The sequence below is a fragment of the Mesoplodon bidens genome, assembly GCF_964165515.1.
Source record: "Mesoplodon bidens genome assembly, chromosome: 20".
Lineage (NCBI taxonomy): Eukaryota > Metazoa > Chordata > Mammalia > Artiodactyla > Ziphiidae > Mesoplodon > Mesoplodon bidens.
Genome location: NC_138181.1, coordinates 7,721,583 through 7,739,727, shown reverse-complemented (window position 1 = coordinate 7,739,727; position 18,145 = coordinate 7,721,583). Strand labels below are relative to the sequence as shown.

The following is an 18,145-nucleotide window of genomic DNA, read 5'->3' as shown; positions in this document are numbered from 1 at the left end:
CAAATAACTCAATTTTGTTTCTCTCTATGGCTGAGTAATATTCCATTGTATATGTGTGCCACATCTTCTTTAGCCATTCATCTGTTGATGGACACTTAGGTTGCTTCCATGTCCTGGCTATTGTAAATAGAACTGCAATGAACATTGTGGTACATGACTCTTCATGAATGATGGTTTTCTCAGGGTATATGTCCAGTAGTGGGATTGCTGGGTCATATGGTAGTTTTATTTTTAGTTTTTTAAAGAACCTCCATATGGTTTTCCATAGTGGCTGTATCAATTCACATTCCCACCAACAGTGCAAGAGGGTTCTCTTTTCTCCACACTCTCTCTAGCATTTATTGTTTGTAGATTTTTTGATGATGGCCATTCTGACCAGTGTGAGGTGATACCTCTTTGCAGTTTTGATTTGCATTTCTCTAATGATTACTAATGTTGAGCATCCTTTCATGTGTTTGTTGGCAATCCATATACCTTCTTTGGAGAAATGTCTATTTAGGCCTTCTGCCCATTTTTGGATTGGGTTGTTTGTTTTTTTGTTATTGAGCTGCATGAGCTGTTTATAAATTTTGGAGATTAATCCTTTGTCAGTTGCTTCATTTGCAAATATTTTCTCCCATTCTGAGGGTTGTCTTTTCGTCTGGTTTATGGTTTCCTTTGCTGTGCAAAAGCTTTGAAGTTTCATTAGGTCCCATTTGTTTATCTTTGTTTATATTTCCATTTCTCTAGGAGGTGGGTCAAAAAGGATCTTGCTGTGATTTATGTCATAGAGTGTTCTGCCTATGTTTTCCTCTGAGAGTTTTATAGTGTCTGGCCTTACATTTAGGTCTTTAATCCATTTGGAGTTTATTTTTGTGTATGGTGTTAGGGAGTGTTCTAATTTCATTCTAATTTCAACTGTAGCTGTCCAGTTTTCCCAGCACCACTTATTGAAAAGGCTATCTTTTCTCCATTGTATATTCTTGCTTCCTTTATCAAAGATAAGGTGACCATATGTGCATGGGTTTATCTCTGGGCTTTCTATCCTGTTCCATTTATCTATATTTCTGTATTTGTGCCAGTACCACACTGTCTTGATTACTGTAGCTTTGTAGTATAGTCTGAAGTCAGGAAGCCTGATTTCTCCAGCTCCATTTTCCTTTCTCAAGATTGCTTTAGCTATTTGGGGTCTTTTGTGTTTCCATATAAATTGTGAAATTTTTTGTTCTAGTTCTGTGAAAAATGCCATTTGTAGTTTGATAGGGATTGCATTGAATCTGTAGATTTCTTTGAGTAGTATAGTCATTTTCACAATGTTGATTCTTCCAAATCAAGAACATGGTATATCTCTCCATCTGCTGTATCATCTTTAATTTCCTTCATCAGTGTCTTATAGTTTTCTGCATACAGGTCTTTTGTCTCCTTAGGTAGGTTTATTCCTCGGCATTTTATTCTTTTTGTTGCAACGGTAAATGGGAGTGTTTCCTTAATTTCTCTTTCAGATATTTCATAATTACTGTATAGGAATGCAAGAGAGTTCTGTGCATTAATTTTGTATCCTGCTACTTTACCAAATTCATTGATTAGCTCTAGTAGTTTTCTGGTAGCATCTTTAGGATTCTCTACGTATAATATCATGTCACCTGCAAAGAGTGACAGTTTTATTTTTTCTTTTCCAATTTGGGTTCCTTTCATTGCTTTTTCTTCTCTGATTGCCGTGGCTAAAACTTCCAAAACTATGTTGAATAATAGTGGTGAGAGTTGGCAACTTTGTCTTGTTCCTGATCTTAGTGGAAATGGTTTCAGTTTTTCACCATTGAGAATGATGTTGGCTGTGGGTTTGCACTGTATTTTTATTCAGGGATTTTCCAAAAGAAATTGTTCTGCCTAATTCCCCCCACAGCCTAGGAAGCAAAGGGACCACCATGGCCAAATATAGTCTTCATTTAAAAAAGAAACATTTCCAGCTGCTGCATAGCACAGGGAGATCAGTTCAATGCTTTGTGATGACCTAGAGGGATGGGATAGGGAGGGTGGGAGGGAGGCTCCAGAGGGAGGGTATATAGGGATGTATGTATACATATAGCTGATTCACTTTGTTGTACAGCAGAAACTAACACAACAATGTAAAGCAATTGTACTCTAATAAAGATATTTAAAAAAAAAAAAGAAAAGAAACATTTCCAAATTCTCAATCTATGAGCTTGACTGTATATCCCAGAATGAGAAGTATCATCAAATCTTTAATCCTGAGAAGAGGAAATGTAGCTCTGCTCATGATGTGAAGCCCAGCAAGCCTGAGTTCCTACTGTGATGAGCCCCCAGTTGTCCCCCCTCCCCTCACTGGCTGTCACCAGGTGAGGGTGAGCTGGGCTGGGCGCACAGGACCTCACTGTGCATCTTCACGAAATTCCTGGCTATGTTAATGGTACCCACATTGGGGATTTTACAGATAAGGGGAGATGAAGGGCTGCCCAGGTGTCTCAGCATCACAGACTCAGAGGTGGAGCTGGATTGAATGGCACCAGTAGGCTCTCTCCCCACAGCGGGCACACAATTCATCTATTTTAATCCGCCATTTCACCACTTATGCTTAAAGCCACCTTCATGGCTTCTTACCTGAGAGGTTTGCAGGGGTGTCCTGAAGGGCTCAGGAACTGAGGCTTGGGTGGAAGGGGGGGCCTCCGGGGCTTCTGGGGGCCACCGGGGGGGCTCTGTGGCCCCTCGCCACCTCTCCCCCTCTGGGACAGCCTCTTGTAGTCCTCCCGCGCCTGTTTGGCCAGGGAGCGCCTCCTCTCATCAGCTGCCTTGGATTTTCGCACTAGAAAAACAGTGGGGTTTGAGAAAGGCCCTCATGAGCCACGGAAATGTTTAGAAGAATCAGCACCGCAGATGGTGAACAGAGTGGACTCTGGTAACAATTAACAGGCACCAGCAATGCCTAGCATTAAAGACCCTAATGCAGGATGTAAGAATAAGCTTTACTGAGTGTATCTGCACTTCAGACATTATTGGTCAGAATCTGTTATGTTTGATTTCACAGAAATGCCTACAGCGTTCCATTACACTAAGATTTCACTACATAGAAGTGATTGGATCTCGTAAACATTTTCGCTTCACAAAAATTGTCATTTTAATGGTATTCATTGTGATGGAATTCCCAAAATTCTGCAAACACGGCTGCCCCTGTTCTTCTCCTGTTGCTTCAAGGGATGACCGGACAGTTAGGGTGTCTTTGTCCAAGTCAGATGGAAGCTCTAATCCTGTTTCAAACCCGAATCCTCCCAGCATCCTCACACATGCTCTGCTCTGCCTTCATCTGCACTGGCCTCTCCCTAGGAGGACGATCTCTGGGCAGTGCTAACTCAGAAGGGGGCAGGGTTGAGCCACAGGTGTGGAAGGGATGCTGACACATCCAGCCTGTCACGCCTGTGTTCTTCTGATTACAAAGCTAAGATGTGTTCACTGTTGAAAACTGAGAAAAATACAGAAAAACAAGAAGAATTCCAATAAATAACCTTGAATCCTGCCTCTCCAAGAAAACTAATGTTAATATGTTAACCCGCCACTTCTTTTCCCTCATATACTTAGACTTCAAGTAGGGATATTTTTCATACTATTTTATAATGATTTTTCTTCTCCAAGCTAGAAAGATATAGACACATTCCAAGGACTTTAAACACTCTTCCAAAACATTTTTCATAGCTAAATACCATTTCATCATATACATACATCATAATTTTGATGGTACAAAGATGAACTGAGAACCTTTCTGCTATTCAATGTTTAGATGGCCTGTAGCCTTTGAGTAATAGTTTAGTGTTAAAACATCTCTCAACAACCACTCTAAGTGCTTCCTAGATGGATCATCTTATTTGGTGAACAAACTAGCTTAGTGTCACTGTTATGGAGGCCTCTGGGTACTCACAAGAGGCCTGCCACTCCGAATCTTCTTTCCAGCTCTTATAAATCTGCTTGGTTCTCTCTTCATCTATTTGTTTTACTTCTTCATCTTGTGTTTTCTTCGCAGATTCTTTCTTCTGTTTAAAAAACCAAAAACAAACACTGGTGAGGGACTCTGGCAGTTTCCTGCAGTGAGGCAGGCACTAGGCATGGTATGGGCACAAGAACGGGCATATAGATGAATGGAAGAGAATAGAAAGCTCGAAAATGAAAACCCAACTTACAAAATCTATGGAATGCAGCAAAAGCAGTTCTAAGAGGGAAGTTCATAGCACTACAGGCCTTCCTCAAGAAACAAGAAAAATCTCAAATAAATAACCTAACCTACCACCTAAAAGAATTAGAAAAAGAAGGACAAACAAAATCCAAAGTCAACAGAAAGAAGGAAATAATAAAGATCAGAGAGCAGATAAATAAAATAGAGCTCAAAAAAAAAAAGAAAAGATCAACAAAACCAAGAGCTGGTTTTTTTGAAAAGATAAACAAAATTAACAAACCTCTAGCCAGGTCCACCAAGAAGAAAAGAGAGAGTACACAAATAAACCAAATAAGAAGTGAAAGAAGAGAAATAACAACTGATACCACAGAAATATAAAAAAATCATAAGAGAATACTATGAATAATTATATGCCAACAAGTTGGACAACCTAGAAGAAATGGACACGTTTCTAGAAACATGCAGCCCACCAAAGCTGAGTCAGGAAGAGACAGCTAATTCGAACAGACCGATCACTAGAAGTGAAATAGAATCTGTAGCTAAAAAAAGAACTCACTGCAAACAAAAGTCCAGGACCAAATGGTTTCACTGGGGAATTCTACCAAACATACAAAGAAGAACTTATACTGATCCTTCTCAAACTCTTCCAAAAGACTGAGGAAGAGGGAACACTCCCAAATTAATTCTATGAAGCCACCATCACCCTGCTGCCAAATCCAAAGACACTACAAAAAAAGAAATTTACAGGCCAATATATTTGATGAATGTAGCTGCAAAACTCCTCAACAAAATATTTGCACACTGAATCCAACAACACATAAAAAGGATCCTATACCATGATCAAGTTGGATTCACTCCAGGGTCACAAGGATGGCCCAACATATGCAAATCAATCAATGTGATGCACCACATCAACAAAAGAAAAGACAAAAATCACATGATTATCTCAATAGATGCCGAAAAAGCACATGACAAAATTCAACATCCTTTCATGATAGAAACTCTCATCAATATGGGTATAAAGGGAACACATCTCAACATAATGAAGGCTATTTACAACAAACCCACAGTCAACATCATAGTCAATGGTGAAAAGCTGAAAGACTTCCCAAAGGAACGAGACAAGAATGCCCACTCTTACCACTTCTATTCAACATAGTATTGGAAGTGCTAGCCACAGCCACCAGACAAGAAAAATAAATAAAATGTACCCAAGCTGGAAGGGAAGAGGTAAAACTGCCACTATTTGCAGATGACATGATACTCAATACAGAGAACCCTGATGTCATAACACAAAAACTACTAGAACTAACAAATGAATTCAGCAAGATAGCAGGATACAAGATTAATACACAGAAACCCATTGCACTTCTTTACACTAACAATGAAATTTAAACATGATTTTAAAATCACATCAAAACAAAAACAAAAACAAAAACCTAGGAATAAACTTAACCAAGGAGGTAAAAGACTTATACACCGAGAACTATAAAACATTTTATAAAGGAAACTGAAAATGATTGAAAGAAATGGAAAAATATCCTATGTTCTTGGATTGGAAGAATAAATATTGTTAAAATGGCCATACTACCCAAAGTAATCTACAGATTTAATGTGATCCCTATCAAAACACCCAGGACATTTTTCACAGAACTAGAAGAAATAATGCTAAAATTTATACGGAACTACAAAAGACCCAGAATTGCCAGAGCAATCCTGAGGAAAAAGAAAAAAGCTGGAGGCAAAAATCTTCCCAGACTTCAGACTATACTACAAAGCTACAGTAATCAAAACTGCATGGTAATGGCACAAAAACAGACACATAGATCAATGGAGCAGAATAGAGAGCCCAGAAATAAACCCTCACACCTATGGTCAATTAATCTATGACAAAGGAGGCAAGACTGTACAATGGAGAAAAGACACCTTCTTCAACAAGTGGTGTTGGGGAAAGCTGGACAGCTACATGTAAATCAATGAAATTAGAATACTCCCTCAAACCATACACAAAAATAAACTCAGAATGGCTTAAAGACCTACATATAAGACATGACACAATAACTCCTAGAAGAGAACATAGGCAAAACATTCTCTGACATAAACCATACCAATGTTTTCTTAGGTCGGTCTCGCAAGGCAAAAGAAATAAAAGCAAAAAATAAACAAATGGGACCTAACCAAACATATAAGCTTTTGCACAGTAAAGAAAACCATCAACAAAATGAAAAAACAACCTATGGAATGGGAGAAAATATTTGCAAACGATGCAAACAACAAAGGGTTAATATTCAAAATATACAGACAGCTCATAGAACTCAATATCAAAAAAATAAACAACCCAATCAAAAAAGGAGCAGAAAACCTAAACAGATGTTTTTTCTAAAGAAAGCATACAGATGGTCAACAGGCACATGAAGAGATGCTCAACTTCACTAACTATTAGAGAAATGAAAATCAACCACAATAAGCTACCAACTCACACCAGTCAGAATGGCCATCATCAAAAAGTCCACAAATAATAAATGCTAAAGAGGGTGTGGAGAAAAAGGGAACCCTCTTACACTGTTGGTGGGAATGTAAATTGGTGTATCTACTATGGAGAACAGTATGGAGGTTCCTTAAAAAACTAAAAATAGAGCTACCATATGATCCAGCAATCCCACTCCTGGGCATATATCTGGAGAAAATTCTAATTCAAAAAGATACATGCACCCCAATATTCATAGCAGCATGATTTAAAATAGCCAAGACATGGAAACAACACAAGTGCCCACCAACAGATGATTGGCTTAAGAAGATGTGATATTTATACACAGTGGAATATTAATCAGCCATAAAAAAGAATGAAATATTGCCATTTGCAGCAACATGGATAGACCTAGAGATTATCATAATCAGTGAAGTAAGTCCGACAGAGACAGACAAATATTATATATCACATATATGTGGAATCTAAAAAGTAATACAAATAAATCTATATACAAAATAGAAACAGGCTCACAGACATAGAAAACATATTTATGGTTACCAAACGGGAGAGGGAGGGAGGAACAAATTTGGAGTGTAGGATTAACAGATATAAACTGCTATATATAAAATAGACAAACAACAAGGATTTACTGTATAGCACAGAAAATTATACTCAATATCTTATAATAGTGTATAATGGAACGTAATCTGAAAAAAATAATTTAATCACTTTGTTGTACACCTGAATCTAACACAATATTGTAAATCAACTGTACTTCAATAAAGAAAAGAAAAAATAAAATATACAAAAATATCTTTTAAAAGCATCCTTTTTGAGAAGAAAAAATATTAACATGAGTCTTCCTTAAAAAGGGAATATCTTCTTGAAGTATAGTGGTCTTACAATATTATTTACTGTGGTAAAATATATATAACATAAAATGACCATTTTAACGTTTTTAAAAATTGTGGTAAAATATACATAACACTAAGTTTACCATCTTAACCATTTTGACATGTACAGTTCTGTAGCCAAGCACACTCAAGGGAATTCGTTTTTAACCAAAGAGAAAACTAACACACCAAAGCACTTAAACATTCCTTTGTTTCTTTGAGGACAACCTTCTGAGTGTTCACGAGAAAAATGAATTTACAACTTGGTGCGGCAAGAAAAAGCCTCGTCAGCTGAGTCATGAAACAGGCTGAGGGGCGGGAAAGTCTGGCCGTGCTTTGCTGTGCACCACAGACATCATGGTTTTTTTCTTTTGTGTTTTCCTATAGAAAGATGAAGACTTTCTTGTGGTTAAATTATTTCACCACAAGAAAAATACGTACCTCGATGCTGTGAAACTGGTTTCAATCACCATTAAATCACAGCTAACACAGAAGATGGTGATAATTCATCTTATGCACTTCACCTCAGATGCAACGGAACTTTTGTGGTTTGACTGTTTTCACTTTTTTTCTTACATTCTTTTCCTGACTAGAGCTAAGCCCCCCTTCTTTAGTCAATATTATAAAAACCAAAGAAGAGCTTTTGGTGTTTGAAATGACTTAAAATTTGCCATTGTCTTATTGAAGCTGTTGGCAAGCCTGAAACACATCAGAAGTGCTGGTAGAAATTTCTAAGCTCAAACAGAAAAAATTCAAAGGGAGCTTTGTTTGTCTTCCACACACATATTTTTAAATGATTTTAAATAATTAGAAAAATATAGCTACAATATTAAACTACGTTATCATAGCATACTGTTATGCTAAGGACACTGTTGTTTAGGAAAAGCAAGAAGTTTACAAAGTGAGTCTACTTAAAGAAATATATTAAGTAAATAATAATTCGGGCGGTACTTGGTTGCTAAGTTGATACTCCAGTGTCTGAGAGAGCTGTGTTTAGTAAGTCTCACTCCTTTTTCATCCACAATGTCATTTTGTATGGGCACAGTGAGAAAGGAGACAAAATTAATGTTTCACAGAGTAATAGCAGATGAGAGCTGACCCTGGCCGCTGTTTTTATTCAGCAGCCACATAGCACAGGGAGATCAGCCCGGTGCTTTGTGACCGCCTGGAGGGGTGGGATAGGGAGGGTGGGAGGGAGGGAGACGCAAGAGGGAAGACATATGGGAACAGATGTATATGTATAGCTGATTCACTTTGTTATAAAGCAGAAACTAACACACCATTGTAAAGCAATTATACTCCAATAAAGTTGTAAAAAAAAAAAGTAACAATGGAAATTTAAAAGAAAAAAAAAGAACTTGTCCCGAGTTTCTCTAAGGATTCCTCCAGAAAATTTACTTTTAGAAAAGTCTCTACAAGTTGATCTTTACTTTCTCTGTTTCGAAAACCATCATTTCTTCTTTAGAAGTGTTCTGCTGAAGCACACAGGTCCAGGATGAAGGCCAGGGAGTAGACAGGCAGCAGGGCTGAGCCTGGACACTGGTCCAGACGCCCAGGGGCCGGGATGTGGAGCCAGAGATGCGCAGACGGAGCTGTCAAAGGTCCCCGACACAAAGCCGCTCGTCCTGGGCTGCTGATGTAAACACTCCCACCAGCTCCCTCATCAGCCCCTCACTCCGTCTCATGACTGACTTCTGTGTCGTTCCTCCACCGTGTCCCAAGAGCTCTTGCCTCTGTGCCCTCCTACGTGCTGTTCCCTCTGCCTGGAACACACTTCCCCAGCCATCCCCATCACCCCGCCCTCATTCTTCAGGTGTCTGCTCCAATGTCAACTTCTCTGGCCACCTCTATAAAATCCAACTCCCACCTTCCCTGCTTTCCTCAGCTCCCTTATCCTACGTGATTTTCCTGCAGAGCTCTTAGGACCTGACTTCACACACAGATGTATCATCTGTCTCCCCATCAGGAGGAGAAGCTTTCCGAGGGCAGGGACTTTATCTGTTTCGTTCACTGTGTCTCTAGTGCCCACAGCAGAGCCTGGCACGCAGGAGGAACTCAACATAGGTCGTCTGAACGAACACGCAGATCTTCGGTCCTTTCTTCCTTACCTGCCCTCACTTAAAATGACATAACGTAATCAGGGCAGTGTCACTGGGGAGTTCCTTTAGGGACTATTGCTGCTGTTTTATAAAGAGGCATGTATTACATCAGTGTCTGCACACCAGGCCCACAGCTCCAGACCTCCCCATGACTGACGCCTCAAACGTGTGAGCTCTCCAGCTCACACGTGGCCCAGCAGAGGAGTCCGGGCCTGGGTCACCACCCAAGGGAACCGGCCCCAGCCGCCTCCTGACAGCCTCCATCCCAGCCTGTGGCCCCCAGAACCTTCATTTTACAGCCTCATCTCTCGCTCCACTTTTCAGACCATCTGTGGGCCAAACCCTACAGGGTTTCCAGTCTCTTCCTCAGTTATCCTGAGCCGCATGTATGGTAACACAGCAGTAGGACGGAGGGAGCAGAGAGGTCCCTGTCCGGATGGACCCGGAGACCTGAGCGCCTGGAGGCCCTGCGGGCACCGTGGGCACAGTGACCCAAGCAGCTGCTCAGCGCAAAGGGACAGGCTCGAGAACGAGTGAACACCTAGGGAACCTAATGTGAATTCACGATTTCCGCCAAGTTTCATGCTTTGTTTATCTCTCTCTGAGATCAGTCTCCCCAGCGTTTGCCTCTTTCCGGGACGCTATCTCATGTCAGATCTTCAGGGAGGAGTCCGACATGTCCTGATGAGCAGATACGTCCTGGCACATCCTTTCCATGATACTCAAGACTCTCCAACTCCAGAAAACAGGTCAAGATGAACAGCTGTGCTCACAAGCTTTTCAAAGATAGAGTTCACAGTCTGCTGCTTAATTTCATTTCTGCATGAGGCTAATAAAACAATTTGTGAAACATTAGCGGAACTGGCTCTGCACTTAGCCCCTGAGATGGAAGGTAAGTCTTTTACCTGGTGAAATCCATATTCCTTCATACGACTGATAGAATCTGCCAACATTTGGTGAACGTTTCTTGAGGAACTGGAGGGCAACTAAAAATTAAATGAAACACATTGTTATGCCATTTAGAGCTGCAGTGCAATTCCAGAAGATAATCTGTTAATGCTTCCCTCATGTCGATGTTCCCAAATGCTGCCCCCCGCCAACTGGATCCACCCCTTTCCCACCAGCAAGTGAGCTCCTGAGCCCATCCTGACTGAGGGGGAAGGTATATGAAGCCCCAGCCTCTGCACTCAGTAGGGTTAGAGATGAATCACTGCCCAGCAGCCAGGAGCTGGTGCTTTGCTCATGTCTTGCTCCCAGCTGGCCCCAAGGTCCCTGGGATGACTTGAAGACATCAACACTCCTCCTTAATCTCAATTCCCTTCTCTCTCTTAATCCCTGCTCTATCACAGCCGGTGTTTTAGGTCGGACCAGAGAAACGCCTTAGTTTCGGCCACTTAACTGCATTCACCTCTCTCCCCTTCTAGGGCTGGAGACATACCTGGAACACCCAGTGCCTGGGAGCCCTGCCCACCCTCCCTGCCCGCTCACATCCCCCCGTCCCCCACCTTCCTCCACTTCCTAGTTCCGGATCTAGGCTTCTGCTGCTCTAGACGGATTTCCTAGGAGCCAGCTCCTGCCAATGGGGTTCCCAGTTCTGCTGCCTGGATTCCCTGGGACAATCCTTGTGGGCCACCTGCCAACCCCTCGGGCTCAGTGACTGAGCTGGCACAGCACACGGGGCGCCTCGTAAGACCAGGTCAGTTACACCGGCCCCCGTCACCTGGTCCCTGGCCTGAGTGCAGGCTGGGCCAAGGCCAGCATGGCAGCCATGTGACCTGTGTGGCCGATATTAGCCACCCTCAACCCACGGTACAACGACTCATGAGCCTTGTGCCTGAGGACTCCTTCCTGGATCCTGGCACAGATGAGAAATTGCCTGCAAAGTTTCAGCCAAAGGTCGGTACCAAGATTCAGCGTGGAGCACAGGGGATACTTTAGGGTCACTTCTATGCCAGGAAACGAACCAGCTTGGCTACCTCAATCCTGCCCCTGCAGTCAGGTGCCCATGTGAATAATTATCTCCAAAATAATACAGGTGATAACTGGTATTGGCCACTTCTACCCGGGCCCTTAAAACCTCCTTCACATGCGTCTCCAGGCCATTTCCCCCTTCTTTGGGCTGGAATGGTGATAGCAGTCATGCTACTAGAAAAACAGCAGAGCCTCCAAAGGCTGAGTCCTTGAACGGCTGTGTAGACCTGAGCCTTCCTGGACCAGAACACCCATCCTGGACGTTACAAGGGAGAAAGATGAACTTCCATGATGTTTTGACCATTGCCTGTTTGTTCTATCTTAGCTGATAAAGCTGGCCACAGCAATCGCTGGCGGCCCTGGACTCCAGCTCTCTGCTGAGGTCATTTACTGATCACGGGAGTACAGTCGATGCTGATTTCCCTGATAGCTGAGGGTCACTGGAGCCTGTCCTGCCCAGGCTCTGCATCAGGGCCTTAGTAAGTATCATCTTCACTGCCCACAACATCGCTGATGGAGGGGCAACAAAACGGCCACTCTCAGGCGAAGGAACTGAATCTCAGAGGAGTTGTGCAGCTTTCTGGGGTCACACAGCCAGCCTGTGCCAGAGTTCATGCTTTTTCCACTATATCAATATTGTCAGGATAGGGAAATGAGTTGCAGGTCAAAAGATTTCTTATACCTATTACTTGGCAAAGTAATGAATCCTATAGGTTTCCCAATTGCTACTTGCCATATTCTGTCTCATTTTTTCCTTATTCTGATATTATAAAAGGATATGTAGCTGCCCTGCATCTAAAGCAGAATAGGACAATAACCAGGTCCTCTACTGATGAACAGATTAGAACTCTTCCAACAGGTTTTGTATAAGTCTGTCTGTTCAAAAGTCCGAGATGGCTTTGAAGGGCTCAGGCTTGTGGTCTCTGAATACATTTCCACTATAAGAACTGTGAACTTTAAAAACAGGCTCACTCTCTGGGGCTTCCCTGGTGGTGCAGTGGTTGAGAGTCCGCCTGCCGATGCAGGGGACACGGGTTCGTGCCCCGGTCCGGGAGGATCCCACATGCCGTGGAGCGGCTGGGCCCGTGAGCCATGGCCGCTGAGCCTGCGCATCCGGAGCCTGTGCTCCGCAATGGGAGAGGCCACGGCAGTGAGAGGCCCGCGTACCGCAAAAAAAAACAAACAAAAACAAAACAAAACAGGCTCACTCTCCCTTCCCTCAATGATCTAAGATCTGTGGGGCATCATTTTGCAAAAAGCATGTTTCTTCTATGCTGAAAATTAGGAGCCAGGTGACTACACTCCACGGATACCTCCTCAAGTGCTGTAGACAATGCTGCAGCCCCCGCTTCTCCACTTATGTGTTTCAGAGGGACCTGGCCTTTTGCCACTAGCAGAGCTTTGGACCAAGGTTTCATCAGCAGCACCTCCACCACGATCAGCTCCTGATCAAACCCTTAGTTGTTTCCTGAATTAGCGTCAGGCTAATAGATTTCGGACATTGCTCTTCTAAGTCATATATCTCAAAGTGTGGTCTATTTTGTCAAGCATTTTCCCCCATCACTTGCCAATTACTGTCCTCTGCTTGGACGTAACACCTTCAACACACTGTACAAGTTATTCTTTGTCCCTTAGAAGTATTCCTTCAATGGAACTATCGATCTCATGTATACACACAGAAGGGTTTTCTCACCACTTGCTTTTTTTTTTTTTTTTTTTTTTTTTTTTTTTTTTTTTTTTTTTTTTTTTTGCGGTAGGCGGGCCTCTCACTGTTGTGGCCTCTCCCCTTGCAGAGCACAGGCTCCGGACGCGCAGGCTCAGCAGCCATGGCTCACGGGCCCAGCCGCTCCGCGGCATGTGGGATCTTCCCAGACCGGGGCACGAACCCGTGTTCCCTGCATCGGCAGGCGGACTCTCAACCACTGCGCCACCAGGGAAGCCCTCACCACTTGCTTTTTAAGAAATTACAATCTGGATTTTTTCCATCATCATCATGTGCCCTTTCTCACTAGCACTTTCAACATGCTCACTGCTTCTTCACTTGTCAGATATTACAGGGTCATCAATATTTTTAAAAGAGCTCAAATCTAAGCACAGATGCAGGAACAAGACAATTTTCAGGACTTGGTGTTGGGGACTGAAGGGACCTCTGTGGCCGTCAGCACCGCCTACTGGTGCCGCTCAGGGTTGACAGCCTTTCCTTGTCTGAAGGTTTAGGTTTTGTTTTTAGCACATCAAAGCTCACAAGTTGGTTCTTGAGTAGATAAGATTTAGCATAAACAGCTGATTAATTTAACAACCACCCCAGAGATCAGTACTTCTATTCAAATCCTTCCATGTGTCCAAAACATATTGTCAACTCTAAAACTATTCACATGTACTAAGAACCACATTTATTAAAAATTCTCATTTTTTATAAGGGTGAGCGCAGATTCGCTCTTATTCCAAAATGTTAATATAATAAGAAGTTAATCAAGACTTGCGTAGAGCAGTTCATTCAGATACACCTACATGGTTACAAATCCACAAAGCACACCATGTACAATGGAATAGACTGAAAGCAGTGTGAGCCAGATCTCCTTTACTAAAAAACAGCCAGATCCATGGCTCAAAAGTGATGATTCACAATGTCAATACCAGAAGGAGACAGCCTCAGGAATAGCACTCTGAGCATCCCCAGCTCAAGGATGAAGAGGCGTCCTGAAGAGGGTGCCGGGCCCTCTCTGAAGCTTCCATACGACGCTGGGTTCCAGGGAATAGACTCTTGAGCTATTCCAATTTGCAACACAAGGAAGGTTGGAAAACTACCCACCTCCCTGCATAATTTTTTCTTACAAAGAACTTTCAAGTCCATGCATCATTTGACCTTCGTATCAACACCATAAGGGTATCAAAGCAGGTATTATCCCTTTACCAAAAAGGTAAGGCGACCTGTTCATAGGTAGGAAAGCAGGGTCTGAAACCCTCTCCCTGCTCCTTCTGTGGGGTGTCCCGGCGAGAACATCTGTCTGCTCTTGTGCACAGAAGCCACGGCAGTCCCCTCCCACCTGCTGCATTACAGAGACTTCTGCAGCTGCTGAAGCCCTGTGGGCAGAGTTAAACCTATCGTATCTTCTTCATATTTGCTTTATTTAAAAATGAAAACTGCCATGGAATATTTATGCAAAAGCTCCAAAAAAAGAGAGAGAAAACTTGGAAGCCAATGACATCACAAGCTAGTGGCCTTCCTGCAGACACCAAGTCAGAATGGCCCTCTCCAATCAATGTGGACCAAGGAGACCTGGGAGTGGAGCCCCTCCACAATGACCAAAGGATTTTATAAGTATATATAAATTACCATTAAACTTACAAGTATGGCCATTCACATCTATATAAGCAATGGGTAAACAAAAGACGCTGCCAGCAACATCAATATTATATGGTTACAAATTGTATTTCCTCCAGAGACTATGTGTCATGTGAGAATTATTCTAATTATATTCACTTTTTAAACTGGTTTGAAAAATGGTTCATTCTGGCTTCTAACCTAATATTCACTCTGTTTAAAAGTAGGACTATATGATCAAACAAACGTCAAGAGCCTTTGGAATAAACAAGAAAGCTCCAGTGAACAGAACATTTTTAGTGCTTATATTTTAATGGTGAAGAAGAAAATGATGGATTAAGGCAGGGGTCCCCAAACCACAGGCTGCAGACCGCTAACGGGCCCTGGCCCGTTAGGAATCGGGCCGCACAGCAGGAGGTAAGCAGCGGGCGAGCGAGCGAAGCTGCATCTGCCGCTCCCCGCCGCTCCCCATCACCCGCATTCCCGCCTGAATCATCCCCCATCCACCCCCCATCCGTGGAAAATTGTCTTCCATGAAACCGGTCCCTGGTGCCAAAAAGGCTGGGGACAGCTGAATTAAGGGGCTAAAATCAAGAGTTTACATTTGAAAGCAAACTGCTAGGTTAAGTATTGGCTCATCCTGATCTTACACCTCTTAAATCCGTGGTATTCCTTAACAGACTGATGGTCAGAATAGTAACCTCTGTGAGGGCAAAGATCACGTCAGCTTAATTAATTCACGATGCTTGGAGCCTCAGCAAAGAGAACAGTGACTGGGCACTTAGTAGGGCCTCAATAAGTATTTGGTGAATGAATGAACACACTATATATTCATGAACACGTTCTCAATCATTAAAAGATATTCAGTCTAGGGCTTCCCTGGCGGTGCAGTGGTTGAGAGTCCGCCTGCCGATGCAGGGGACACGGGTTCGTGCCCCGGTCCGGGAGGATCCCACATGCCGCGGAGCGGCTGGGCCCGTGAGCCATGGCCGCTGAGCCTGCGCGTCCGGAGCCTGTGCTCCGCAACGGGAGAGGCCACAGCAGTGAGAGGCCCGCGTACCGCAAAAAAAAAAAAAAAAAAAAAAGATATTCAGTCGAGTTTTAATACTAATAAGAGAGACTTAATTCAAATTCTCCAAAAATCGATGGCCTGTCCCCACACTTTGCTAACCAGGTCGCTGGAATAATCAGATTCCTATTTCTATTCTCAGCCACTTTAAGTGAAAAGGGAAGTTCCCAGTGATGACTATAATAGTAAGCTTTTGAGCATACTGGGGTTTAGCACTGTTTTTTTTTCTTTCTAAAATAGTGAGAGAGGCAGAATAATGAATCTGTGCTTTGATAAAATGCCAAAGAATAATAATATAGAGGAAGTGGAGATACTTTCCTAAGGCCAACTAGACTGACAGGATGAAAACGGGACATTCAATTTCACTGCTGAAAATATGTTGTGTGGTCCCTGTGGAGAGATTTTACTGAAACATGAACTAGGACAACGGAGAACTGGGGGAATCTTTTCCCCATTTCTCTAACGTTGTTCCTAGCGAAATCTATGCACAAAGACTACTGGAGAGTCCGACCTGAAAATACAGTGGACTCTAGTATGATGTGTAGCTTTATGGCACCTCTTTAAATAATGCATTAGCCTTTAGTGCCTGAGTTTATTCTGAGCAGAGCAGACCATGGAACTGTCATGCTGCATGAAGGTCTGTCCGCCGGCATCGCACCTCACCCACGACTCCTCCAAGCGATGTGCAAACGGCAGAACTGGGCAGTAACATCCTCAGGAGAGGCAAGAATCAGAACTAATCAGGGTTGTTAGGGGAAAGCGTTTCAGATATGAAAGCGTTTCAGAGGCCGCTCTTACAATTTCACCGGGGAGGATATGATCCGTGAAGGAGAAAAGGAAGACAGCGAGAGAAATAAAGTGATTGTTAAATGTAAAGTTTAAGGATATTATAAATATATAAATCTTTATATATTTATATAGCTGTAATATATATAAATATAAGGTATAAGGATAGTAACAGAGGATTGTTAGGAGAGTAGTCAAAGAGTCTTAAAAACATGGTTGATTTGGGAAGTCTTGACGTAACATAAAATAGGAGCCTAACAATAAATAATAATAGAAAATAGTATTTACATATATAATATTTTACTCACATCCAACCCAGTGATTTGTAGCTACTGTAACCTCCATTTTTCAGACCAGGAAACTGAGCCCCAGAAAGGTCAGCAAGGCCCCACAGGGTTCCATATTTTTCTTCCCAGCATGCTACTCCAGTGAGTCGGATAAATGAATCATCGCCAACATCACGTGCATCACACAAAATGAAGTCGTGTTACCAGCTTTGTAATGTACAACTCTCAACAGCAGAACTGTTTTTCTCTTTTGTAATTCACTTTATATGAAGCTTTTAATATAACAGACTACTTTTAAAACTCCAACAGCTTAAAAGGCTTTCAAGGGCTTACGATTCTGTGATTCTATCTTATATAAAATTTTATTCTACAAACTACCATGAAATTCTATTACAGTTACACAAAAACTACTGGGGTAATTGTGTAACGCTCTGATTGTGGCTCTTCTCTTGAACTAATAAAATGGGAACGGTTAATTCCTCGTCTGTTTTTACCTGGTATACGCAATACTTTCATCTCTCACAAAAATAATACTGAAATGCTTCCTTCACGTATACTAGGAGGGAATATACATCAAGAGACAAACGGTTACTGGTTTGGGATTATCTCTCTTTCTTTCTTCACATTCAACTCAACCCTCAAAATTCCACTTGCATTTCAAGAATACATTTCCCCTTCTCTTTGCAGTGGTTTTCTCTTTATTAGTGTGACCCGTACTCCCTCTGAGGGACTGGCGACATGTCTGTCTGCAGACAAGAGCCAGCCGTCCCGCGATGGCTCCACCAGGCCCTGGCACAGGGCGTCTACCCCTCGGTGGGGGGCAGGGTTCTCCACCCGCCTCCTCCCCTAGGTTAAGTCACCTAAGGAGCTGTGCTCTAATACTGCTTTTCACTCTCAATAGAAAGCCTGTGCCACATAGAACCCCAAACTTTGGTTGCTATGTAGAAGCACCTCGAGATGAATAAGGGTCCAAAAGCAGCAATCAAGCATATTCTTTTCCATTCTCTTCAAGTGGTCTGATCTCAGTATCTTGCTTTTGAATCTCTCCTTTATGAAGGCAAACCATCAAAATCCAGTTTTAGAGAA

The 18,145-nt window shown here is 42.5% G+C and overlaps 1 protein-coding gene across 4 annotated transcripts in view; it reads right to left on the bottom strand.

Moving 5' to 3' along the window:
* SH2D4A (SH2 domain containing 4A) overlaps positions 1-18,145 on the bottom strand; it is a 61,646-nt gene that overhangs the window by 12,710 nt on the left and 30,791 nt on the right. For all 4 annotated transcript variants that reach the window (XM_081221118.1, XM_081221119.1, XM_081221120.1 and 1 more), the window contains exons 5-7: positions 10,527-10,607; positions 3,908-4,019; positions 2,599-2,800 (exon numbers count right to left, since the gene is read on the bottom strand). In XM_081221118.1, coding sequence (XP_081077244.1) covers positions 2,599-2,800; positions 3,908-4,019; positions 10,527-10,607 — 395 coding nt within the window. The remainder of the gene's footprint in view (positions 1-2,598; positions 2,801-3,907; positions 4,020-10,526; positions 10,608-18,145) is intronic.